We start from the raw sequence: 27,213 nt of genomic DNA on the forward strand, positions 1-27,213 counted from the left end.
TCTTCCCCCAATCGCTGCCGTCCGTCAAGTAGCTCAAACATCGCAGAGCTTAGGAAACGGGGGAGGATGGGGACAGTAAACCCAAAGACGCGAGGGAGAAGGAACTGGCCGTTGTTGCTCACCCTAGTGAGGACAGCCAGAATGGGGGAGTCATTCGGCTGCCTGGGACTCCTTGGGGCACCTCTGGATATGAGGATCTTGGATTTAGGCTCCTGGGCAAGCGGGAAGTGGCTGTGCTTGGAGAGATGAATTAAAAGGAGAACAGGTCTTGCTGGAATTTGGGCCACAAGAAGGAACTAGGAACTTTATGAATAAGGAATACGGCCCTCTTCCCTAAAGTTGGAGGGGGTACAGAGCAACGAGCAATATGAAGTCAAAGATGCTGAAACGGAGTCCTTGCTTGGCTGTGTAACCTTAGGTAAAGGTCTCCCTTGCCTCAGGGAGGCGTCTCTCCAAATAAAAGAGGTTCTAAGTCGCGATCCTATGAACCCCCCTGGATGCCCAGGCTTTGCAGCCCAGGTCCCAGGAAAGCCCTTCGCTTCCCCGGGACTGCTGGGTTTACAAGAAGGATCCTGAAGGGCATCGCCTAGGGTGGGACAAGGGATCAAGGCCCCTCCTTGCTCCAATGAAAGGACTGTTATGATAAGAATGAGGGAGGGCAGGGAAAAGACATTTTTCTATCCTTCCCAGGGCTCAAGGCCTTTGCCTTCATTCTTTCCACAAATATTTCTCAAAACTAGGACGCCCTACTCGCAGCCTGGGGGGAGGGAGGAACGGACCAGGAAGAAAGAATTGCGCTCAGTCCCAGGCTGGGAGTTCCCTGTCACCCAAGGGAGTTAAGAAAGATTCAAAAACAGTTACAATATAAGGCAGGGTGTTGTCCAAGCGGGTTACCGTCCCTCCCCCCAGGTCACCTCTGCAGTCCCCTTAGGTGTCCAGGGCTTACAGAACCTTGGGGACTCGGCACAGGGCAGAAGCAAGAACACGTGGTTCCCGCCCCTCTACCTCCGCCCGCACGGAAGCTAGCGGAGGTGCCTCACCTGCGCGTGCACATGCGCATGACGCCCTCAGTGCATCGCTGTTTCACGCCCCTTCCCCGAGAGCGCCGGTAACTACATCCCCCGCGATCCTCTGCGCCTCGAGCGGCAGCACTTCCGTCTGGGATTGTAAACAGCGGTGAGTCCAGGTTGGGCCCGGAGCCCCCGCGGCGGCGGCGGGACGATGGCGGGGCTCGGGCCGTCCGGGGTCTCTGGAGCTGAAACGGACGCCGGGGCCTGGGAGCCTAGAAGGAGGGGCCTCGGCCGCCGCTGAGTGGGCCGGGCCAGGCATGGGGAACTGCCTGTCTTCTCAGCGGTCCGGCATCAGGGCCGGGACCGAGGTGGGGACCGGAACGACAGACAGTCTGTCGTTGCTCAACGACTCTGGGGAGGGAAGCGGCTCCCCGGGGACCCGCCGCCGCCCCCACCCTCCCAGAGGGTGGGCACCGCGCTGGACAGGCCAGGCTAGGAATCGAGGAACCGGGGCATCTGCCACCCGCTGCGGCCCGGAGAGGCAGGGAAGGGCTGAGCCCAGAAGAACCCGGTCCTCTGCCATCACCCCCCGGGCCCCGGAGAGGCAGGACAGGACTGAGTCAGGGGATCCCTGGTGTCCGCCATCACCCCCGAGAGGCCGGGCAGAGCTCTGATCTAAAGAACTCGGGCAGCTGCTATTGCCCATCCCCTGCCCCAGAGAAGCAGAGCAGGACTGGCAACAGAGACCAACCCCCCAGTTCCCCAGGAAAACAAGGCAGGGCCAAGCACAGGGAAGCTCAGGCATCTCACCCACCCCCCCCAGAGATGTAGGATTGGGCTGGGACGGGGCAACTTTGGACCTCCAGCACCCCGCCCCCGAGGGGCAGGCGGAACTGGGGACAGAACCTCAGCTGTCCACTTCAGCAGCCTGAGGATCAGGCTGTAGTGTAGTCAGAGGAAGCCTTACTCTTTTCACCCTACAGAGTGAAGGAGTTGATAGAACAGAAGGGAAAAGGAAGAGAACTGGGTTGGGAAAGGGGAGGGGCCTTGGAATTTACCAAACCAGACAAGGTCGGGACTGGGGTTAGGGGGATTGACTCTAGAAATCCCAAAACAAGAGAAACACAGAAGCCCTCCAATTGAATAAGATCATTAGGCAGGAGGAGTAAGGATTCAGAAAGACCTGTTTAAATTCTCTCAGCCAGTTACCAGCCCTGTGAACTTGGCTAAGTCTGTTTCCCCGTTTTCCTCTATAGAAAATGAAAGTGTTGGTTTCAATGATCTCTCAGGCCTCTCCAGCTCTAGATCCTATAGTCAGACCCAGAGATGGGGGAGTTTATTGCAGTCAGCAGGACAGTAGCGGACATAGAGGAATGAGGTCTTGGTCCCATTCTGAATTGAGCACTCGAGTTTGTGAATATTAGAATCCCTAGGGAACAGTAGAAGAAGTGCAGAGGGTACAAGGCTCATAGATCCTTTAAAGCAGACCTCAAGCTAGACCACTTGAAGCCTCACAGGGAACTAGACACAGGCAGGTTGAAAGAGAAGTCCCAGAGACAAGTTGCCATGTATATCCTGTCCCCATCCCCCAGGGACGGGAACCAATCCCAGTGTACCATCCATCTCCAAGCCAGAGCCGACTGGCCGCACAGCTCACAGAGGAGGAGCAGATCCTCATCGCCCAGAGAATTGGCTTCATCCAGCACCTGCCCAAGGGCATCTTCGACCCTGGCTCTGAGGGGTCAGAAAAGAAAATGAAAGAGTAAGGGTGGGGAACAGGATGAGGATACCCCAGGCTCCTGAAGGGAACGTTGCTGTTAGCTGGCAGCCTAGTCCTCCTGGGAGCTGCAATCTGAAGTTCCTCAGTAGATGAGGCTCTCAATCTTTTTTTTTTCTTTTTAGGAGGGAAGTCTAGGGAAACACCCAGGCCCTGAGACATACCCATGTTGTTCTTGACTGAATCCTTGAGCTCAATCCCAATTGGGTTCTCTTTGGAGCTCATCATCTAAATTCACTCCAGCCCCACCCCACCCCTCAAGTTTGACAGCTTCAAGGTTTGGGGTCTGTCCCAAACTGTGAACTAAAAGGCAGGGCCAGGATCTTCTACTTTTCTGTTTCCTCCAGATTCCCAAGAGCAAGGCCAAGGTCTGCCATTCCTTGACTCCCCCAGGCCGAGATCCTTGAAGGCAGGCCCTAGTCTACTCTTCAGTCAACAGTATAGTTCAAGTCTGGATACACAGGGGGAGGCTTCTGTGACAATTACAGCCGAGATGCTGGGTGTGGAGGGGGTGGGTGAAGAGGGTGAGAACTGGTGCTACATTCATCCATCCCTGGTCCCTGCAGGTGTGTGATCTGCATGTTGGACTTTGTGTATGGGGATGCCATACGCTTCTTGCCATGCCTGCACACCTACCACGTCCACTGCATTGATGACTGGCTCATGCGCTCCCTCACATGTCCCTCTTGCATGGAGCCAGTGGACACAGCCCTGCTTTCCTCCTATGAGACAAGATGAATATGGAGCCTGGCAGCCAACATGTCCCCCAGGCCTACTCAGGTGAGCCCCAGGGGGAAAGCAGCAGCCACTGCAGCTGGACATCTTTCACATTTGGGGAACATACCAAAGAGTGCCGAAGCCAGACTTGGCGCCCACTCAAGAGGTGGTGGCTCCAGGGGTGTCCTGGCCTGAGACAGGCCAAGTGCACACTTAAGTCCTCCCTAGCTCAGTTTGACTTTTTGGGGATTAAGTAACTAGTTTCCTCCCCCATCACATCATGGACTTTTTTTACTGCTGAGTTTTTAAAGATGATCCTGAAACCTAATCTTTCTCACCCCAATAACATTGAGTCCTTACCTGAGCTGCTCCTAAAAGGTGATGGAAAAAAAAAATCTTTTAAAATCTTGATTCCAGGAGTTATGTCCATTGTGGCTAAAGACTAGTAGGAGTGGGGTGGTAAGGGTGTGGGAGGAACAGATTACCTTGGTCCCCTCTCTGCTTGGGCTTTTGCTGGTGAGACAATGATAATCAGAAAACTTTTACTAATAAGCTTGATATTTTGGATCTTGTAACCTGTCCCCATAACACCTGGTGATGTGAGAAGGAACCTTTAGTCTCTCTTATTCTACCTCACTTCGACCAACATACCTTTTGGGGTCAGAATCCTGGTCCCTCCCAAATTGGGTCAACTTTGGTCAGTCAAAATATCTACTCTGTTTTCATAATTCTGAAAACTGGGCAGATAGGATTGGGATATTCATCTGTCCTTCCCTTACTCCCTGAACAAGTTGAATCTTGCTTGCCTTAAAGCCCCTGGTTTAGCACTGAGGACAGTGGGGTCATGTATGACCTACTTTGGGGAACAGGGATCCTTAGATTTGGGGTTTATTTTTTAAGCTAAACTTAATCCTGTGGAGCAGGGATGCAGAAAGGGAAGCTGCATGACATGATTTCACACATAATGGCTCACCAGAGGAGGAACTACTGCCTTCAACATAGACGAGACCCTCTCCCCAATCCCAGGGTATAGCCCTCCTTTCTGTTGGCAGGGGCTCTTGTCTAGTCACTTTGGGTAGTCCCAGGCTACCCCCAACGTAGGGGAAGGGTGACTAGAGAGGAGCTTCATAAATAATTATCTCTGGGCTATTTCCAGTAGAAGAGATGAACTGGGCCCCTGATCATGTAAAAGATAAGCAATAAAATGTGTTGCAAATAAAATGGGACCCTCTGTGCTGTTTGCAATGGGAATCAGGACTGGAGAAAACCTTCAGGGGCATTCAGTCCCTACTGTTGTGTCAGATCCAAAGGAACAAAATTAAGTCCAAAATGAATGAGAACCCAAATCCTAATGGTTTCCCAAGAAGGGATGGTCACAGCCCATTCTAAGCATGATACTTGTATAGGGATATCTTGGAAGACTACAATTTGGCTCACCCCAAACAGTGGATAGAGTTGCTCTTCACTTCTGTAAAGACTAGGAACTTGCAGGATGTTGTACTGAGCTCAGATCCTATCTTCTTATCCCATTATTTTCCTGATGAACCTGGGGCAGAGCTCCAGAAAACTAATGCCTCATATCCACAGCTGGTGAAGGCTATTTAGGATGCGGATTCCTATAGGGCCTAGGGCATTCCCAGAAAGCAGCTTCCAGGGCACCAGGTTATCAGTAGACTTCATTCTCCCTGGGGCCTGGCAGTTAAGAAATGAAAGCAGGAAGAACAGCTAATCAATGTGTTTTCTGGATTCAAATCCAGACTTTTTGCCTCTTGTAAAAGTGTGATCTTAAGCAAGTCACTTAATCTTTTAAAGAGACAGTTTCCTAATTTATAAAATGAAAAGATTGGACTAGATGGGCGCTAGAAGGGACCTCCCTTCCAAGCTCAACATTTATGAGCCTGTGATCTCAAGCCTGAGACTCCAAGCAGGGGTCAGAAGCTGCCTCCAGAAGGAACACATACAGGCAGCTCTTAGATCACTTTTTTATTTTCATTTAAAGTCAGCACTTTTAAACATTAATTCCTTGGGGAAAGGAAAAGGAGCCACACAAAGGGACATGTGTGGGGGTAGAGAAAGGGAGCCAGAAGAAGGAAAAGTAACCAGTGGCTACTCCAAATTCAGACAAGCAGAGCAGCACCACAGGAGAGTAGGAACTACAACCCTACTACACCTCTTACCACCCCTTGCATCCCGAAGCATTACCTCACTGTCCAGGGACAAGCACCATCCATGCTATGGGAGGAGGGAGGGAGAAGAAAGGACCTTTGAGGAAAGAAAAAGGAAAAGCACAAGGAGCAAAAGCCCCAACCAGCCTTTGGGGGTAAAACTTGCTCCCCAAAGCTACCTAGGGCATCAAACTGGGATTAGAGAAACATCATTCAGAGGCAAAGGGCAGTCTTCGCTTCCCAGTCAGGTTCACTTTCCCTAGCCAAAGGGCAAGAGACACCCTGGATCAAAGGAACTGTCCCTTCAACATTTTCCCAACAGAACACACAGAAAATACTTGCCCCACCACACTTCCCCAGGCACCTAAACACAGGCTGAAGGGGATAGTTCCAATAAAGGCAAAAATCAGAAAATTAAATTTGAGGTATCCCTGAAGCATGGCCTTAGACAAGAACCTTCAGAGGAAAATACATACTCAAAAGCATCACACTGGTGAAGGGGATGCAATGGGACAAGCCAGAGGTTTAAGTGTGGTGTGGGCTGGGGGTAAAGGGGAACATGGACACTTGGATTTAGGGCATGTGGACACCAAGTTATTTTTTAAAAAATAAAGTTTTAGAAGAGTCTTGCTTGCCCTGAAGGTGAGGGGGTTGGCACAGATACTGGCCTTCACAGCAGGCCAACCAGTTACAACAGAAGTCTCTGATGTTGGAACTCCCTTTGAAGGTCATAAGAATTCAAAGGAGTCCCAGAGAAGGGGATAAGGACATCTGGGGGGAGGAAGAAATAAAAGACTAGGGCAGACAAATGTCACAGGGGGACCCTGGGCAGAGGAGAGAAGTCTAAAGAAAAAGTGAGGAACATGTCAAAACTCCTTTGAGCTCCAAAGTCCATTGCCACCTGCCACTACCACCCAGACTACCAGAGCCCAATATATTACAGGATGAAATAAAAGGGGAGCCACTAAGAACTCCAACAAAACCTACTAGGCCCCATCTCCAGAAGGGAAGATGTTTCTGACAAGCCCTTCCCATACCCAGAGGACAAAGATTTCCCCAGAAGATACCATTAGCACATCAAACCAGAGAGACTCCTAGAAAAGATGGCAGCACCAACACCAGACTTGGGTACAACTCAGGGAGAAGTCATTTCTCAATTTCCTAACCTGTCTTTTTAATTAAAAAAAAAAAAAAAGAAGAAGAAGAAGAAGAAGAAACAAAAATCCTCCAACTATTTAGTTGAGTTCTTTTACTTCCCAGAAGTGATGAGGAAGAAAGGGAAGGGTGGATGAAGGATTGGAAAGGAGGGTGGTAGGGAGGAAAAAGATCGAGAGAAACAGTAAACCACATACTAATAAGTCTCAGAAGTCAAGTGCTCAAGGTATAAAAAGTCTTGAAGAATCATCCGCTGGCGCCAGAAAGCTACAAGTTTGTCTTCTGTGTTTTGAGTCCTTGGTGAAAATGCTATTGTTCTTTTGCTGCGTTAAATAAGTATGTACAATGCAGAAAGTCCTTGGCGGAAAGAGTTATTTCACCAGGGGCCGGGTTTTGTCATCATCACTGCACTGATGTGCCTTGTATTTTTTCACTTCCGCCATGTACTTGGCCCAAGCGTCTCCTTTACTTGTCATAACCTGGGGACAAAACGGGGAAGACAGGCATACAGGCCATGAGGTCTAGAAGCAAGGAGCTTCAGGATGCCCAAAGCCCAGCTCTCCTCCTAGGCCTTAGACCCTGGGCCACTAGATCAGCAGCCAGGTTCACAGCAGCCCAGTGTTTCTAGCCCTGAAGTCCGCACTTTGTGGCGACTCCAGCCAACCAGTCCCATTCTCCCGGAAGGAAAAGCCCCCCTCCCGTTCCCCCCAGACTGCACAGGCAGCAGACGCTCACCTCATCCTCCGTCTTCTGCTTCTTGGCTACTATTCCTGTCTTGAGGGCTAGCTTGTTCCCGCCTCTCCGCTTGCCCACCTGGGTGAAGGGATAGAAGACTGCAACCATTATAGGAGCCCTGGGGGCTGCCCTGGCGGCCATGTAGCCCACTACACAACGGGACAGGGAGTCCTGGCCTTAGATCATCTTAGCTCCTCATGCCTGTCGTGTAGTACCAAGCAGTGCCCAGCCTGGCCAACCTACGCAGCAATCAGAGAGGAGCACAAGGGACTTCTCAGGACGATGCAGCCCGAACCTGCTCAGTCAGCCCCGGCAGGGCGGCGAGCCGGATGATAAGCCTGGCTCCCACTGAAACCGCCCGCGGACCCCAGCCGCATCCCCCGATCCCCAAAAGAGCCCTACGGCTAGCCACCGAGGCCGCCACCACTTGGTCGTCTCAATGGCCAGCCTCGGAGAGCCGTGGAGGCCGCAGCTCCAGCGTCTGAGGTCTCGGCATCAGTCTGCCGGGTTCGCGCCCATCTTTCAGAGGACGGCTCCCTTCCTTCCCGGCCCGAGTCCCTTCCACGGCCTCGCCAGCCGCAGCGCGCACCCGCCCGTCCCGCCCCCTTCCATCCAGAGCAGGCCTGGTAGCAAAGGTCAAATTTCGGGGGCCGAGGATGACGACGCAAGCGGGGCCGGGTCGGGCCGCTGCCGGATTTAAAAGGCGGGAGGGGAAGCGCTGCGAGCGACGGCCCCATCCCACCCTGGCCCGAGCCGCACCGTGGCCCCGCCCGAGGGGAGGCCCGTGCTACGGGGCCCTCGGCGGCGGCGGCGCCCGATCTGCCCTCCCCCGCTCCCGGGATGGGCCCTCCCTCTGTCTGTCTCTCGGTCTGTCTGTCTGTCTGTCTGTCCCGGCGGCGCGGCGCGGCCCGTCCCGCCCTCCCGCGGGCGGCGGCTCCTTACGAAGCTGAGCGCCGCCGGGCCGGGCCCGCTCCTCTTCTTCGGCTCGCCGCCGCCGGCAGGGGCGGCGGCAGGGGCGGCGGCCCCTGGGGGCGCGGGCGGCTCATCCGGACTCTGCTGCTGCTGCCGCTGCCGCCGCCGCTCCTCCTCCTCCTCCATCTTCCGCTTGAACAGCTCCAGGAAGCTGCCGTCGTTGGCGAACAGGTTCACGCCCCCCGAGGCCGGGCCCGACGCCGCCGCCGCGTCCTCCTCCTCCTCCCCGGCTCCCGAACCCGCTCCGGACTCGGCCCCGGCGCCCCCCGGCCCGGGCCACCGGCTCCCGCCGCCTCCGCCAGCGCCGCCGCCCGCGGGGCCCGACGGCTCCCGGCCCGCAGGCTCCGCCCGTCTCCCTCGGGCCGCCATTTTGTGACCAGGTGCCGCGCAAAGGAGGCTGGGAAGGCTTCGGACCCCGCGCAAAGCCCTGCCTCCCGGAGGCTTCCGGGCAAAGGATTCTGGGAAGCAACACCCTTTCTCTCGGTGAACTCCGCTGCTCCTCCCACCTCAGCGCCTTCCCTTAGAGGGGTGGAGACCTCTGGGATTCTTCCCTCTGTCTCGGACCGTCCCTCTGCCTTGAGCCTGTCTGAGCTTCAGTCTCCCCATCGGTAATAACGTAGCCTGAGCTTTTACGCAATCGGTCTTTCGAGGTTCCGTCCAAATCTGCGCCAACCCATCCTGAAGTACTGGTACGGCCTGCGGCGGCCCCCAGAGTTCGTGATACAGGACGAGCGCCTCCTTCGGGCACTGAGCCTGACAGCGACGCGAGGCACGCGGAACGGAAGAGAATGAAACTTGCAACTCCTGGGGTGGCTGTGCGAAACTTAGAGGGAATCATCATGGGACACGGCGCTTCCCCGAGAGAGACCCATTTCTTCAAGGTCCTGGCTGGTCCAGGGCGACAAGGCCCCCGCTCGCGGATCCGCTCAATAACCCTTCGTTAAATGCCTACCTACAGCCCACCAAACCGACCCCCGTAAGGGAAAGAAAAAGAGATCCTGACCTCAGTAAGGTTCCATCTCTTCTAGCAGAGAGGACATATAAATGAATGGAAATCAAGTATTAGGTACTTAGCAGGTACTTTGCTGTACCATCAGCTTTCATGGATCAACTTCTCGGCGCTGATGATTCTCGGGTCCCAAGCTCCCTTTTTAACTCACCAGGGTTCAAACCGAACTCGATGTGTCTTCCTCTCTCCCTTCCTTCTTCCCGCTTTGCTGTTACGGTCCCAGCTAGCATCTTCCCAATCATCCGGACTCACACCCTAGGTGTCATCCTCAGCTCCCGCATACAATCGGTGCCAAACTCCTTCTCTTCTCCCTTTCTAACATGGGTCAGATGCGCCCCCTTTTCTCCTCCGCGCACCGTAGTGATTCAACTACTGCGCTAAGTGTGAAAAAAAGCCACAGTCTCTGCCCTCAAGGGTCTTGTAACTGGGAAAGACAACGCGTATTGAGGAATGTGTTTGCTAAGGAGGGATGTTTAAATGGGGGAGGGCCAGTCAGAGGGATGATGGGTGAAGAAGACTTAGGACTAGAAGCCTAAACACACAGCGAATGTAGAATTACAGGGCCAAAGCACAGAATTTCAGAGCATTAGGCAAGTCATGATGTCGACATGCGGTGCTTTAAGGTTTGCATTAAGTTTTTCAGTTTAACAGTAATGAGGGCAAAGAAGGGATCGTTATTCAGAAGAAATCTGGAAGGGTTCATGGAGATGGCACCTGAACTTGGATTTGGGAGATGGCTAGATCTCTGAAACTGAAAATGGGGATGGGGAGGGACAGCTGAGATAGAGCATACAATGACCAAAGTTGCAAGCACATGTTAATTGTTTATATAAGGGTCAGCAAACAATCCAGTTTTGCTGGTAGCATAAGTGAAAAGGAATATTAAGATGAGACAAGCCTGGAAAAGTAGGGGGACCACTGCATGATCTCAAGTCCTGGATGCGTGCAGAAGCTACAATGCTTGAGCAGCAAGCGTGTGACATGACATCCCAAAGCATGAGGGTGGGAGCTGGGAGTCAATGGCTCCTGGGTCCTTTTCTCAGCAATCCCTTTGGCTTCTGCCCAAGTAATCTGAAGGACAATGGAAAGGTGACAGGACTCATAAGTCAGAAGTCCTGACTTTAAGAAATATAATGAATAGTGAATGAAACTTGCAAAGAGGCAGTTTTCAACAACAAAAATCCCACATTTATTAAGCCTACACTGTGGAAGGTACAATGCTAGCTGTCAAGGATAAAAAAGCAAAAACATGATCTGTTCTGTCCACAAAGCTTACATTTTACTGGGTGGGAGGAGAAAATAGGGACGAGTACATACTTATCTATGTTAGGATAGATAGATAATAGATAACGAGATAATGTAAGGAAGGACAAAGTACTAATAAGTAAAAGGGTCTAAGAAGCTTTCTGGACAAATTGGCTTGAAGGAAGATAAGTATTGAGAGGCAGAGATGAGGAGTTAATTCACTCCAGTCAAAGACAATAACCATCCAAGTATTGTCTAGATTGTCTAGATTGTAGAATGAATATCCACTGAGAATGTTGTCTTTTATACTAAATACAATCAAAAACCATTGAAAATTTTTGATTAGGGGCTTGCTATGGACAGATATGTTCCTTTAAATTATTAATTATTTAAATTTAAATTTATTTAAATTTAATAATTTAAATTTAAAATTATTTAAATTTAAATTATTTTTAATTTAATTGCTGTTTTGAAGACAGTTGAAAGACTGGAAGCAAGAAGACCAGTAAGCAATAATCACATTTTTTTTCTATGTGCAGACTATACTAGATTCAAATGCAAATATAATAAAATATAATAAATATAATATATAATATAATATAATATATAATATTATAATTATAATATAATATATAATATATAATATATAATATATAATATTATAATTATAATATAATATATAATATTATAATATATAATATAATATAATAAAATATAGGGATTCAAATGCAAATGTTTCTGACCATATGGAGCTGACACTTTACAGAGAAAGATACCACATATACAGAGAACAATAAAAAAGCTAGAGATGATCACTGCTGAAATTAGTGCTTGTGAGTAAAACGAAAAGGAGAATGGCTCTAGAACTGGGCTTGTAGGAATCTCAGGATTCTAAGAGGCTGACTAAGGAGAGAGAAGACAATATTCCAGAAATAGATATAGTCTATGCTAAGGAACAAAGACAGGAACAGTTGTGGGGGTAAAAACCAGTAGGTCATTTGACTGAACCTTAGAATGTATGTTGAAGAGTAAAGGGAAAGAAATCTGTAGAGTGACCAGAAGTTTTTGTAAAGGACTTTAAATGTCAAACTCAAGTTTCCTGCTGCCTTGGAACAGACCCAACTCTTTTACATCCTTATGTGATGGGATTGGAATCACCCCATTTTAGCTCTGATACTTTAACTAGGTAAGAACACTTTCTGATGGAATCAAAGGATCAGAACTGAGCTGTGAACAATGCCTGTATACCTTCTGCAACCAGCCAAAGCCATTATGTCAAGGACAAAGTCAACCAGAAATAATAGGAATAGAAATAAAAGGAAATAAATGGAAAATACCATTTCAAAATTGGAGAGAAATTGTGAAGGTCTGGATTTGAGAGAGTACAAGCTCGGCATTTTCAAGCACACCTAAGAGGAACAAAGGGACCTTAAGATTAGATTAGACAAAATATTTAATAAGCACTTACTAATGCCAGGCACCCAGATAAATACTAGGAATACAAATGCAAGCAAAGAGAAAGATGGCTCCTTGGCACAAAGAGCTTATATTTTAATGGACATAACACATAAAAGAGAATTGAAAAGCGAGAGGCTGCTAAGTGCCAGGTAGAAAAGTAGTCTAGAGAACTGGGAACTAAAAATGAGCATGATTAGCATGGGTATTTTCTCAAATGGAGGTTCTGAGGAATATCTCACCTATCAGAGAGCCAGGAAGCCCCTGGGGATAAAGCTACCTCCTGCCTGAGAAGGCTACTGGGGCAGAGTTGGAATGTAGTAAGAACTGACCAGAGAAGAAATATACAGAAATGTTATTGGCTTTCTAGGCATCCCTGAGAAAAAGAACCCAGGTCAGCTTTTTCCCCCATTTTCTCCTGATGATGCCCATTTGGCCACAGATAATATAATATAATCTGTTGTTCTGTTATCTAAATATTTCCACTAAATTGAATTTTGCCTCAGTCAATAAGAAATCAGAGGTTAATTAGAGATGGATATAAATGTAAAGTTAGAGAGCCCAACCTCCACTGAGGTGTTAAGAATTTTCCTAACTGGGAGTTCAGAGTGATTTGAACTAAATTCAGAACTTTTCATCTAAAATAAACACCTTAAAAGTGAAAGAGAGAGAAGCCAGTGGCCCTTAGGGGCCACTGTATATATAGCCTCCTAGACTTATATTATTTATTTTTTCTTTTGTGATTGTTTCATCCTTTGGTTGAGAATTCACTTCCTACCATAGATATGAGCTATATATAATCTGCTTCTTTCTAATCTATTCTAATACAGTTTTTTATACATTTGAAATTTATATTTGTATATGACTTACGATGTTTGTATAAGACTAATTGTATCAGACTGATCTAAGTTTTCCCAAATAAGCAATTTTTCCCTAGGTAATTTATGTTTGTTAGTTTATTGAACTAGGTTATTGAATTCAATTATTTCTGATTCTCCCTTGTCCTGTTCCAAGCGAATTTGATGATTACTCAAATGAATTTGTGATCTCATTGACTTGGAACATGAATAAAAGACTGAAACTCTTCCATGTTTTCCCAAACCATGTGATATTTGTTCATGTGCCCTCAAAAATTTGACATAGACATCCACATTTCTATTTAAATATTGGCATTTGTTGTTATAGGAAGCTTTGACATCTATAATTTCTTGAAAGCAGTCTAGTTTGCTGTCCTCCTTTTTAATTCTAAGCTCAAGTATATTGTATGTCCCTGATTAACATACTGTTAGCCAAGTTCTGTAGAATGTCCCTTCAGGTACATGTTGAAATCTAGACAATAATTGCTCTTTCTTGTATGGATGAACAGATCCAAACTACTGGAAGTGATTATAGATCTCTTCCATATAACTTACAATGGCTCGGGGATTGAGGCAACCAATATCTCACCTATAAGCAGAAACATCTGAATGACCTCTTAATTCATAGGTAATCCTCTTCCTGACCTGGACACTGCATTGGATCTACCCCTATCACTGTGGTGAGTATATTTTTTGTGAGTATACCTCTCCTTATTTATGTCTTACCTAATTTTTTTTTTCCAATCAGAGGAGCATTGAACAGGGTTATTTCTGTTGTTAAATCTGACAGAATTTTAAGTGATTTTGATACATGGATGGGATACAGCTTTTAAAAAGAGCCTATAAAATGACATTTTGTTCTATAGTGAAATGATTTTTCATAATTAATAGTAAACACAATACAACTTTATATTTTTATATCATTTAGTCAATGGTAAGATGGCAAAGATGTGGTCCATTGTTGGATATCATTTTTTGAAGCCTGACCATTTTGCATTAATACTTTCATTGAAGAAGTCCTCAATTTGTGTGGAGTACCCAGACTTACCAACCACTTCCCTCCCCCACAGAGATTCTGTATAGATGAGAAAGTAGACATATAGCTTAATCATTGTGTATGCTTTCTTATTCAACCCTTTTGGGCATCAGTTAATTCTGAAGTTTTGGGGTTCCCCCCCCAACTTTGATATCTTCCTCCTCCGGTAGGAAGCATCTAGGTAGCAAGCACACATTGGATAGAGAAATTCAGAAAGATCTGAATTCAAATCTAATAGCACCCAAGTTATAGAGCAGTTGTGAGGATCAAATGAGATATTTTTAAAGTGCTTAGCTTAGTGCCGGGGATGGAGTAAGTACTTAATAAATCCATGTTTTCTTCCTTACTTCTTTTAGATATTTTGTAAGTTGTCCACTCAATGTCCTCAAAGTTGCATTGCATCAAAATGTTTGTGGCAGCCCTCTTTATAGTGGCCAGAAACTGGAAACTGAGTAGATGCCCATCAGTTGGGGAATGGCTGAATAAGTTGTGGTATATGAATATTATGGAATATTATTGTTCTGTAAGAAATGACCAACAGGGTGATTTCAGAAAGGCCTGGAGAGACTTACATGAACTGATGCTAAGTGAAATGAGCAGAACCAGGAGATCATTGTACACAGCAATAACAAGATTATACAATGATCAATTCTGATGGACAGTCAACAGATGATTCAAACCAGTTCCACTTGTTCAGTGAGAGAGAACTGTGGGAATTGAGTGTGGATCACAACATATTCTTTTCACTCTTTTTGTTGTTTCCTTGCATTTTCTTTTCTTATTCATTTTTTCACCTTTTTGATCCAATTTTTCTTATGCAGCAAGATAATTGTGTAAATATATTTACATATGTTGGATTTAACATGTATTTTAACATGTATAACATATTGGATTCCTTGCCATCTAGGGGAGGGTTGGGGGAAAGGAGGGGAAAATTTGGAAGAGAGGGTTTTGTAAGGGTCAATGTTGAAAAATTATCCATCCATATGTTTTGAAAATAAAAAGCTTTATTAAAAAAAAAAAAGAAATTGCATTGTATCCAAAAATGGATCTCCTATGTGTATACTTAACCCAATCTGGCTGGTTTTCCTATTTTTTTTCTCTTTAATGCCATTTCTACTTCATCTGAAAATATCTCAGGGATTGATAATAGGGTCTGAGTATATTGGTTCCAATAATCTTGATGGAGAAGTTTATTACAATTTGTGCTAATCTCTTCCATTTTTATTGTTTGTAGTTCTTTCTTTCTTTGAGTGCTTCAATAGTAACTATGCTTATTTTGCCAAATTTTCTTGACAGAGTTTTGCCTTCCAATATCAGATAATGTAGTTCCTAATTGTCCATCATCCTTCTATAAAATTTGTAAAATTTTATAGAAAAAAGAGATCATCTTATTTGATGACAACAACCCGATGAAGTATTATTTTTCAGATTTGATAGAAGAGTAAACTCAGAGTTTAAATAACTAGCCTAGAGTCCCATAGCTACTAATTACCTTAGGCAGGAGTTGAAGTCAGGTCTTCTTGATTCCAAATCTGCCTCACCATCCACAACATCACCTACTTTCCTATGTTCTAAATTGATGTTGCCTTTGGAGCCTTTTTTCTGTATTTGGCCAGTAATTCAAATGTTTGCTGAGAAAGGCATTTTCTGGACAATTTTCATTGCCTTCTTATAGCAATTAATTTATATTGATTTAATGAAATTATAGTTGGTATAAATGCCATTTCTGTTGTCCACTTCCCATTTTCTAGTCCTGGCAGCTTATTTAAATAAATCAGAGTTAAAAACTTTTAAACCATATACTATACATTTCCTCATTATTATTCTTTTTAAAAATTATTACAAATTCTGATCGAGGGTCTGACTCTAAGTGATAGAAAACTAATTGAGAGCTAACTCACATGTGCACAACTCTTTTTCTTTTGTGTTAAAATGTAATCAATTTTCATTCTATGTGATGTTATTTAGTGCTCACTATATCCAGTACTTACCAAGTCTATTTTTATAAAAACTTTTTAGTTTTCAAAATACATACAAAGATAGTTTTCAACATTCACCGCAAAACCTTGTGTTTCGAATTTTTCTCCCTTCCTCCCTCCTGCTCCCTCCCCTATAGAGCAAGTAATCCAAATTAGCTTAAAAATGTACAATTTTTCTAAGTTTATTTCCATATTTATCATGCTGCACAAGAAAAACCAGATCAAAAAGGAAAAAAATGGGAAAGAAAAAAATAAGCAAGCAAGTAACAAAAGTAAAAATACTATGTTGTGATCCACATTTGGTCCCCATAGTCCTCTCTCTGGATGCAGATAGCTCTCTCCTTCAGAGGTCTGACCAATTGTATTTTTGAAATGTTCAACATATATAGATGTATGGGGGTTCTGTATAATTTACAATTCATGTCATTGACCTCTCTCTCTCTGTCTCTTTTTTAACTTAACCATCCTTTCAATATATTTCTCCCCAACTTTCCATTAAAGGCACCAAGTATCAGAGCTTATATTGGTTTGATTTGGAGAGTCTTAATGAAGTTTTTCATAGAATTTCTTATCTACTTAGTCCTCAGCAACTACTCTACCAAATTCTTTCTTTGCCTTCCCTTATTCAAGGAATATCTATATGTCATCTTCCATCTACCTGCAACTTTCTTAGGTTTTCATTTATAGCAGGAAAATTAAGATCCTCTAGCAATATGTCTACTTAATGGTCATTGAATTAGGATCTCAGAGTATCTGAGATTAACAATCTAATTAAAGTTTACTGCTGATCTAAAAATTGTAATTTTTAGCCCCATTTCTTCCAGTCCTACCACTTTGCCACTGTTGATGTAGAAGCAGAAAGGGGACCTCACAGCACTGAGGTCTATTGTTTATTTTCTCCAGTTATATGAGTTGCCATGGTCAAAAAGGTTTCATGACCACGAGCTTAGCCTACTGATGATGTGCCTCTCCTCAGTTAGCTAAGCTGATGTCCAAAAAAGAGAATTCTCTGCCAGAGCTCAAGTTCCTCTGCTATACATTTTAGAACCTGGGGTCATTTCCATGCCATATTGAGGCAATGGAATCACACTTTTATGGAGACTTTAAATAATTTGATGATTATTGATTTATATAACATAATTTGAGATCTCTCCTTTATTCCTATCTTTATTGTCATTATTTCCTTCAATTTTTTAGACCTTTTGTGGCTCCAGATGAATTTCGTTTATTTTGTGTTGTTCTTTAAAATGAACCTTTGATAATTTGATTAGCATAGCAATAAATATGTACCTCCATTTCAGTAGTATTGTCACTTTTTATATATTTGCACAGTCCATCTGAAATCCACCTGAATTTCCCTTCAGTTATTTAAATTGTTTTTTATTTCTTTAAAGAGCATTTGTAATTGTATCTCTATGGGTATTGAGTATGACCCGATATTTTCTTCAGTTTGTGCTTATTTGGATAAGTTTCCTTTTCTATTATTTTCTCCTGAATTTTATTCTTCTTATATAGAAATGCTATTGATTTTTGTAAGCTAATTTCATAGGCTGCAACTTTACTGAAGCCATTAATTGGTTTTTTTAAAAAAAAACATACATTTTATTAGCTTCCCAAGCCTGTCCTTATTCAGCATGCAGAAAACAAACCTTCCAGGAAAAGAAGATAATGGGATTGAGAGCACCGGGAAATTTGAAGGGATAGAAGTGAATGTGAAATATTCAGAAAATATGAAGGTCCAGAATGGCAGCTACTGGCCCCATAGAGTATGTTCTTTTGAATGCTGGTAGGGACATAGGGGAGGTTCTGTCCAGCCAGAAGGTAGATTCCTAACTTTTCCTCCTGGAGGCTCAAGCTTTCCTGGGGGCTCTTCATTATGCTGCTTCTGGGATCTCTCCAGGTCTAATGCTAGGGTTTCACTGTTCTTCCTGGTTTCTGGTGGAGCTCCAGGTGGCTAATTTTTTTTCCTCTTCTTCCTGGGGAGTTCAAGAAATCCTTAGATCCTGATAATGCAGGTATTGCCATCAGCTGATCTGGGAATGCCATTTAGGCCACTGATGGCAAGTCTAATATCCTGTAGACCCTTTTCAAGCTAGACAGTCTTCCTCCAGTCAGAGGAGATTATGTGTGAAGAATCCTGTCAAAAGCCTAGCCAAAATATTTCTTTCCTTCCCAGGTGGTTCCTCCTCATGGATGGACTGGGAAGCCCCATTTTCAATTTTTGGATTTCTTCTATAAACTATTCCAAACTGGTTCTATCATAGATTCAAACTTAGCATATTTCAAACATGACAACTACAAAACCTCTATTTCTCCTCCAAAGTACTCTTCTAAGTCATCCTATTTCTATTGAGGCACAGGAATTCCAACAATCACTCAGGTTCAAAATCTGAGTCATTTAACATTCTTCATTCACCCTCAATAAATAAGTGAACCAGAATTTAATGGTTCAAGCTAGACAATGGAGATTCAAAGACAAAAGGGTCCTTGCCCCAAAGCAGTCTGTATTCAGTAAGTGATCAAAATATGTTCATATTAAGGCATACAGAATTTTTTTTTGAGGGGGGGAAGGTAGGGGAGACAGCATCTATGGCAGAAGCAAAAAGCTTCTTCATGCAGAGAGTGACATTCCAAACTTACTCCCTGTCAAAGCTTTTTTGAATCTTTTCTCATTAAGCTTCCTATACTTTTCCCCAGGGGAAAGGATTTTGCCTCTTGCTGAGAAAAGTTAAGCTATTAATAATAAGCTCCCTCTTATATATTCTCCTCATCTCACAATCTCTTGTCATCATTATCAGTTTTTTTTTTTCCATTTCCTTTTTTTTTTTTTTTTTTTTTTTTTTTTTTTACAATAAGCTCGCCCTTTTCTTTGCAAAACCAAACCCATTCTAGATAGGGAGAGAGATGCTGCAAAGAGTCTAAATGTGAAGGGATTAATGATTAATAAGGCTGCAAAGATTACCTGGAATCAGATTGTAAAGGGCTTTTAATTCCAAACAAGGGATTTTATATTTGATCCAACAAGTAATAGGGAACTCCTGGAGTTTGTTGAAGAGGGAATGGCATGGTCAGATTCACTCTTTAGAAATGACAGCCATGGATTGAAGTTATGAGTGATTTGAAACCTGGAGATCTATAACATAGCTTTTGGGAGGCTGCTACAATAGCCCAGGAGAAAGGGTATTTGGGTCCAAATTGGGGGGTAACCCTATGAGTCAAAAGAAGGCGATAACCTCGGTAAAGTCAACAAGATTTAGCAACTGATTAGAGATGAGAAACTTCATACTTCACTCAGAAAATGAAGGACATTTCTTGAGAGCTCTTTTTTCTCCCTGTCTTATTTCACAATTCCCTGACATCATCCCTCATTCTCTTCTCCTTTTCCCAGCCTGTGACAGTGAAGTGGCCCTCTTCTTGCCAAGACAAAGTCCTTTTCATGTGCTCTTGATGTCGTCCTATATGTTCCAGAAAACTGAAACCTCGATCACCTTTTTTTTTTTTTAATCTTCAAACTCTTATCCTGCTAGCTCCTCTCCTACTTTCTTCAAACAATCCCAATTCTCTCCTTCCTTTGTTTAAAAACTCTCAATAGACCCTACTATTTCCTAATATTGTCAAATGACCTCCCTCCTTCCTTTCTCAAACAGACTCCTAGGGGGAAAAGTGTCTACATTCACTGTCATTGATTCTTACTTCACTCTCTCCTCAGTCCTTTGTAATCTGGCTTCCAACCCCACCACTTGAATGAAACTGCTCTCTTAAGGGTTACCAGTGATCTTTAAAATTGCCAGATCCGATGGTCTTTTTTCGTTGCCCTTTCTATCTATTGGCTGCTTTCCACACTGTTGACCGTGTTCTCCTCCTTGATACTCACTCATCTTTCAACATTTTGTTCTCTCTTGGGTCTCCTTATCTAACTGATCACTGGTTCTTGGACTCATTTACTGGATCATTTTTCACATCGTGTTCCCCAAAGTGCTGTCCTTAATCTTCTCTCTTTACACTCTTTTATTGGTGACATCATCAGCTTCCATGGAGTTAGCATCTTTATGCAGATGACTTCTAGATCTATAAACCCAGGTAGCATCTCCCCAGTTCCCTCATGGATATTTCAAACTGAACGTCCTCAAGGCATCTCAAACTGAACATATCCAAAAGAGAACTTATTCTTTCTCCCCAAATCTACCCTTCTGAATCTCTCCCTTTGTAAGACATCATCAACCTCCCCAAGACCTAAACTGGACAACTGTGGAGTCATCCTCCACTTTTCTTTCCCTCACCCCACATGCTCAATTAGTTGTTAAATTTTACCATTTCTATTTCCACAGCAGTTCTTGCACCTGTCCCCTTCTCCCTGCTCACACACAGCTACCATTTTACTTTGAGCCCTCATCCCCTCTCAATTTATTTCAGTGGTCTCCTATTTAGTCTCTTTTCCTCAAGTATCTTTACTTCATTCTCCATTGCTGCCAAAGTGATTTTCCTTAAGTGCTTAGTCACAACATCACTCCCCTACTCAATAAACCTTAAGGCTGCTATTACCTTTAGAATCATATACAAATTCCAGTTGGCTTTTAAAGCCCTTCAAATCTAGTTCCAGCCTATTTTTCCAGTCTTGTTCTTTTTACATTGCTCTCCTCCTGCATCTACTTGTGTCCTACCTAACTCTATCATCCATCTCTTTACCCTTGCAGACCCTCTGTTTGTTGGTGTGCTTTTTCTCCTCACCTCTACTTTACAGAATCCCTCATTTCCTCAAAAGGCAGCTCAAGCATCCATCATCTCCTATGGGAAGCCTTTGCTAATTGGTATAACTTCTAGGATCTTCCATTTCAAGTTACACTGTATTTGCTTTGTATTTATTATGTTAATATTTATTTTATCCTTACATGTGTACTTGTCTCCCTTTTTACAATGTAATTGCATTATTGGTAGATATTTTCATTCTTGTCAATTAAGTGTTTTATTTATTGTGTTTTTTCCATTTAAAAAATTCTGTTGTGAGGATAGTGTCAAAACTACTTTATCTCATTTTAGCTTGATAAAGAACAATACTTAACTAAGAACATGTCTTAGTTCATCAAGACACTTTAGACAAGGTATCTTTGAATGCCATTGGATGAAATCTGTTCAATTGGCCATGGTATTTCATTGAGTTCTCTGCGTTCTGCATAAAAACATCACACTAGCTGGCTAGCATCTGGGAGAATTCGCCAGAAAGTGGGGCATGTCCCTTTCTAGCAAATCTTTGAGAAAGAACTGCCTCTCAAGGAAAGGAAAAGTTCGTCGTTTCAACTACTGAGTAGTTCCCCTCCCTTCTGGCTCAGACCAGAGAATGATCTGGTTCTGATGGGTCCAGAGGATGTGGCTGTTTTGATCTTTCTATAAGCATCTTGAATGGTGTCCCCAGATCACTGATGTGTTTTGATGCAGGGAGAGTCAAGGACAAACTGGACATAGATTCATCCAGTGTACTTCAGGGCATCTTCTTGTGTAGGCCAGACACAGATGGAAATAAAGGGCTTTGAAGGAAATAAAGGAACTTGAAGATATGAGTTACTTCCCTCTAAGCTGGAACTCACTTTCCCTATATTCTCCTAGGCAGCTAGTCGACATGTGGGATTGGCCTGGAGTCAGGAAAACCTAGATTCATATCTTGCCTCCAGTAATTCCTAGGTGTGAGACTCTGGACAATTAACTTACCTTTATCAGATTCAGTAAAACAGATAATTATAGCATCTGCTGTTATGGTAATCAACAGAGACAACTTATAAAGTACTTTGAAAACAAAAACTATGTAAATACTAGCTTTAAAACTTTAGTAAATACCTCTTTCTACAAAGCTGCTTAAAGAGAGCTAACTAAATTAATTCCTAATTGATACTCTTTAGAAGGGGGTTTGAAGGGTTGAGGAAGCAAACCAATAAATTATCCTAGAAACTTGAGGGACCTGAAGTCTGGGGACCTGACTCATCAGTAGGAATAGGAGCTGGGGTAAGGATCTTCAGAGATTACATATAAACTTAATCAAAATCAACTACATGAGCGCTTCTATATACTCAGGTTTGTCCAGGAACTTGTCCATCTCTATTATATATAGCTTGCTTCTTTTTAAAAAGTCTAAAGTAAATTTACCAGGTGTCTTTCAAAGCTGTCTTGCCTTTCTGTAATTCCTTCTTTCCTTTTCTATAGTTAAATTTCCTTTTCTTTTTAGCAACACTATCTCTAGTTGCTCTCCCCATCTCTATTCTCACCCCCTTCTGAATTTCTCCATTTGTAAGACACCATCAACCTCCACAAGACCTAAACTGGACAACCTCCACTTCTCTTTCCCTCACCCCACATGCTCAATTAATTGTTAAATTTTACCATTTCTATTTCCACAACAATTCTTGTACCTGTCCCCTTCTCCCTGCTCACACACAGCTACCATTTTACTCTGAGCCCTCATCCCCTCTCAATTTATTTCAATGGTCTCCTATTTAGTTTCATTTCCTCAAGTATCTTCATTTCATTCTCCATTGCTGCCAAAATAATTTTCCTTAAGTGAAAAAGAAGAAAAATGGGACTTTTGTAAGAAATATATGTAGTCAAGAAAAACAAATTCCCACATTCAGTATCTGGAAATGTATAATTCCTATTGAAACTTAAATCTTGGTCACCTCTTCTTCAGGATATAGGTAGCATTCTTCATTATTGGCCCTCTGGAATTGTGGTTGGTGACTGTAGTGATCAGAGTTCTTAATTTAAAATTGTTTTATAGCATTATTTTTTATAACTTGTCCTAATTCTGCTCATTTCACTACGTATCAGTTCACACAAGTTCTCTTAGAATCTCCCTGTCATTATTTCTTATGGTGCAATAATGTTCTGTTATATTTACATGCCATAATTTGTTCAGCTATCCCCCAAATGACAGGTAACCACTTAGCTAAAAGTGTTGTTATTACTGTTATACATGTAACTCCTTTTCCTCTTTCTCTGAACTTTTTGGGGAATAAGCCTAGTCAATAATCAAAAATAATTTATTAAATTCTTATTATGTGTCAGGCATTATGCTTAGAGCTGAGGGTACAAAGAAAGGCAAAAGTCAGTCTCTGCCCTCAGGGGGCTTAAAATATAATGGGAGAGATGACAAGCAAATAAGTATGTACAAACAGGATAAATACATGATAAATTGGAAATAATTAAGAGGGAAAGCACTAGAATTAATTTAAATAATAGTCTTTTATTTTCAAAACACATGATAGTTTTTAGCATTCACCCTTGCAAAACCTTGTGTTCCAAATTTTTCTTCCTCCTTCCCATTCCTTCCTCTAGACAGCAAATAATCCAGTATAGGTTAAACATAGCACTAGAATTATTAAAAAGCTTTTGGAAAGGTTTCCTGTAAAAGGTAGATTTTAACTGGGACTTAAAAGAAGCAAAAGAAGCCAGTAGGAAGTGATGAGTTTAAAGAGCATTCCAGGCAGAGAAAATGTCCAAAGCCTAATCAAGTATCTTGTTTGTGGACCAGCCAGGAGGCCAGTGTTGCTGGACAAAGAGTATGTGGTGAGAATGGTGCAAGGTATGAGAAGGTGGGAAAGATAGTAGGATGGTTATGAAAGGCTTTGAGTGCCAGAGAATTTTTTTATTTGATCCTGGAGATGATTGAGAGACACTGAAATTTATTGAGTTGGGGAAATAAAGTGACATGGTCTGATCTGTGGATTTAGGAAAATCCATTTTATGGTTGAAAGGAGGGTGGGCTAGAAAGGGAAGAGATTTGAGGCATCCAGAATAGAAAAGGTGTCTTTTCCATGGCAGTCTTATAGACGGGACAGTGAGAACTCTTTAAGGTAGGAAAATCACCACTGTTTTCTCTCCTCTCTTAGTTTTGTCAGGTTTTCCATATCAGCTGTTGTTTTTTTCTAATGATCTGGTCCCCATGCCCTTATTCCTGCCAGTTGCATTCAATATGAAGATTGTGTTAACTCAACAGAAGTGTCGCTGGGTCAAAGGCAATGCTGTTGAGGGACTTTAGCCATCATTCTAAACAGCTTTTCAAAATGTCTAGAACAGAGGTAGCAAGCATATTGTTGAGAGACTGAGGAGAGCAATTGGCAACTAATGACACCAACTGTTGGGGTTGGGTAGCAATTCACATGTGAAGAATTCTTAATGACTTTCTTCTTTGCTAAAAGGTAGGTTTATTTACAAGAAGAGATTATGGACAAAATGAAAAGGTAAAATAGGCACCAAAAGTGGCAAATATGAAACAGATTTGGGACAGCATCACAGTTAGCAAGGAAAGGGGTTTTTAACAATAAAGGAAAAGAAGAATTACCAAGTAATAAGGAGAGAGGGAATATGCTCTGATGTGGGAGTATGCCATTGACTGGCAGGCTATATCCAGACCAGTTTAGCACCCTAAAAGATCTGGTTATCTGTAAGAAGGAGAAAGACACCAGGAGGCAAGGGGGAGGAAAGGGATGAGGAGAAAGACACTGAGACAGATTGCTGAGGAGGCTAACCCAAAAGGGTTTCAGCAAAGAAGGTATAGGCCATGGGCAGATTTATAGAGGAAATTTAGCCTTGGGGGGTTTGACATAACTTGGCTTCCTGATTGAATATGGTAAAGTGGGGTTACCTAAAACTTTCACAGGGGGTGGGACTTTAAGGTTGAGCTGATCCCCATCGGTGCCCTTCCGTGCTTGCCTCCAAGAGTTATCTTATCAGTACTTCAAGCTTTCTCTGCCAGCCCTACCTAGTGACCCAGGACCTCAACACTGTAAATCTGGAAGCACTAAATAAATGCAAACTATTAGTATTAGTTATATTACTATATATCTATATTTTCATGGATAGATTCCCAAATATTTTAAACATTCTGTACTAATATACAATGGAAATTCTACTTATAGAAATGGTTTATATGGATTTATGAAATTATGGCTTCAATTTATTACTAGTAATAGCTAACATTTATATAGTACCTTCTATATGGCAGTTAAGTGACTTGATGAGGACCATAAAACTGTTATATGTCTGAGGCCAAATTTGAACTCAATGGAAATTATTTAATTTCACTCTGCCTCAGTTTCTGCATCTACAAAATGGGAACAATAACACCAAACTTACAGGTTACTGCAAGGACTAAACAAGAAAATAGGTAAAACAATTGGCAAACCTTATAATACTTTGTAAATGTTAGCTACTGTTATTATAATTGTTAAACTGTCACCATCTAGTTCTCTTTACAATTTGATTAACTTTTAAGTATGTAAATGCTATGCCATTCAGTCAGCATATACACATATATCTTTACATATAGATTTTGGTTTGTTATCTGTGAAGCATTTAAGCTAAGAGTTTTTAGGAATCCATGATTAAAAAAAAAAAAAAAAAAACCTTTGATAACTGCATTTTAATGTAATTTGTTTCTTTTTTAAATTCTATGTGTTTTATCTTATGAATTTAATATCAGAATGCTGAGAAGAGATTCATAGGCTTTCAGAAGAATCTCCCCATCTCTTTTTCTCATATCTGTTTTTCTTGTTGCCTTGACTAACACCCCAATTACCCCTATTTCAGTTCACCTGATGTATGATACGTGAGTCTCTGTATTTGTTTCTGCAGAGCTTAGCATAGTGCCTGGACACTTAACAATTACTGATTGATGAAAGAAAATCAGGGATTGTAAAAGACACAGTTGATAAGATAAAGCATTTCAGAAATACAGAATAAACCGATCAACGGAAGGGATGGGAGACATATACTCTTGTTTGGGAAGAACAGAATAAGGATAGTATGACTAGACTGGAATACATGAAGTGGATTAACGTATAATACTTTTGGAAAGTAGATTAGAACAAGATCAGGAAGAGCTTTAAATGTTAAATAAAGGAGTTCATATATGATTCCTGTTGTTTGTCTTTCATTATGGAAGAGGTTCATGACTTCAGGAAGGCGATATCAAGACTTGTAAGTAAATTGTATTTAAATGAGGAAGGGCTGTCTCACTTTCTCCTCCATAGCTATCGGTAACAGAAGTGATTGCTATTTACATTCACTTGAATCAATCAGGACCCAAACAAAAATCAGTGGCTAGGTCCTTAAGAAATCTAGTTCTGCTTGTTTAGCTCAGCACCAGTTTGTGTAAATCTTTCCAGGCTTTTTTAAAATCAGCTTGTTCCTTTTTTTAATATAAAACAATAACATTCCATTACTTTCATATGCCATAACTCATTTAGCCAATCCCCAATTGATGGGTATCTACTCATTTTCCAATTCCTTACCACCACAAAAAGAGCTGCTACAAACTTCTTAGCAATTCAGGTAATCCCAATAAACTTTGGATAGAAAATTGCCATCTACATTCATCCAGAAAGAAACAAATTCAGCTGTTTGCAATTTCACTCTTTATATAGGTCTTCCTTCTCTGCAAATAAAAAAGTACTCTGGGGAAAAAAAAATCTGCTTTGTAAGCTCCAAGGGGAGTTATGTGATCAAGTTTTCTGGCTTCAGGAAAATCATTTTAGCAGCAGTGAGAGAATATACTGAAGGAGGGACCCCTTAGGAGGATGCTAAAATAATATAGTGTTTTGGGACTTGAGCCTTAAGCCTAGGTATACAGACCCAGAAGTCATCTACAGAGAGATGATAACTAAACCTGTGGAAGCTGAGGAGGTCACCAAATGAGAGAAAAGGATTCAGGACATTGGGGATCACAATAGTTAGGGGACATGATATGAATGATGATCCAATGAAGGAAACTAGGAATTAATGGTCAGTCAGGTAAGAGGACCAAGAAAGAACAACGTCAGAAAAGCTAAAAGTCATGAGAAGGTATCAAGGAGAAGATGATCATGAGTGTCAAATGCAGGAGATAGGTAGAGAAGGGTAAGGATTGAAAAAAAGACCATCAGAACTGACAGTGAAAAGATTACTGGTGACATTAGAGTCAGTCTCAATGGTAAGAGGCAGTGAAGGTAGACAGCTTGTGATAGTATATCTCCAGGGAATAGTCGGGTCTCTTGAGAATTTTTAGGCTTGGGAGAGAATTAGGCTTCAAGGTAGTAGGAGAGAAGCTAATAGAAAGGCAATGGAGATGAGCGTG

The 27,213-nt window shown here is 42.8% G+C and overlaps 2 protein-coding genes across 4 annotated transcripts; one reads left to right on the forward strand and one right to left on the reverse strand.

The window, feature by feature from the left end:
* The first annotated feature begins 782 nt into the window (after positions 1-782).
* LOC100928869 (RING finger protein 11) lies at positions 783-5,281 on the forward strand. Of its 2 annotated transcripts, none has more exons than XM_012542102.3 (4): positions 783-1,378; positions 2,603-2,772; positions 3,354-3,567; positions 4,428-5,281. In XM_012542102.3, exons 1-3 carry the CDS (start codon positions 1,328-1,330, stop codon positions 3,523-3,525), a joined length of 393 nt encoding a protein of 130 aa, XP_012397556.1. In that variant the 5' UTR covers positions 783-1,327; the 3' UTR covers positions 3,526-3,567; positions 4,428-5,281. The 2 variants fall into 2 exon arrangements, with proteins under 2 accessions (XP_012397556.1, XP_012397555.1); XM_012542101.3 differs by having other exon boundaries at positions 784-1,378; positions 4,405-5,278.
* Positions 5,282-5,527: 246 nt separating this feature from the next.
* On the reverse strand, positions 5,528-9,267 carry TRIR (telomerase RNA component interacting RNase). Of its 2 annotated transcripts, XM_031947612.1 has the most exons (3): positions 8,502-9,244; positions 7,560-7,637; positions 5,528-7,303 (listed from the first exon to the last, which is right to left on the reverse strand). In XM_031947612.1, exons 1-3 carry the CDS (start codon positions 8,898-8,900, stop codon positions 7,196-7,198), a joined length of 585 nt encoding a protein of 194 aa, XP_031803472.1. In that variant the 5' UTR covers positions 8,901-9,244; the 3' UTR covers positions 5,528-7,195. The 2 variants fall into 2 exon arrangements, with proteins under 2 accessions (XP_031803472.1, XP_031803473.1); XM_031947613.1 differs by lacking the exon at positions 5,528-7,303 and having other exon boundaries at positions 7,561-7,637; positions 8,522-9,267.
* Between the last annotated feature and the right edge of the window lie 17,946 nt (positions 9,268-27,213).

This window comes from Sarcophilus harrisii, chromosome 1, assembly GCF_902635505.1.
Source record: "Sarcophilus harrisii chromosome 1, mSarHar1.11, whole genome shotgun sequence".
Lineage (NCBI taxonomy): Eukaryota > Metazoa > Chordata > Mammalia > Dasyuromorphia > Dasyuridae > Sarcophilus > Sarcophilus harrisii.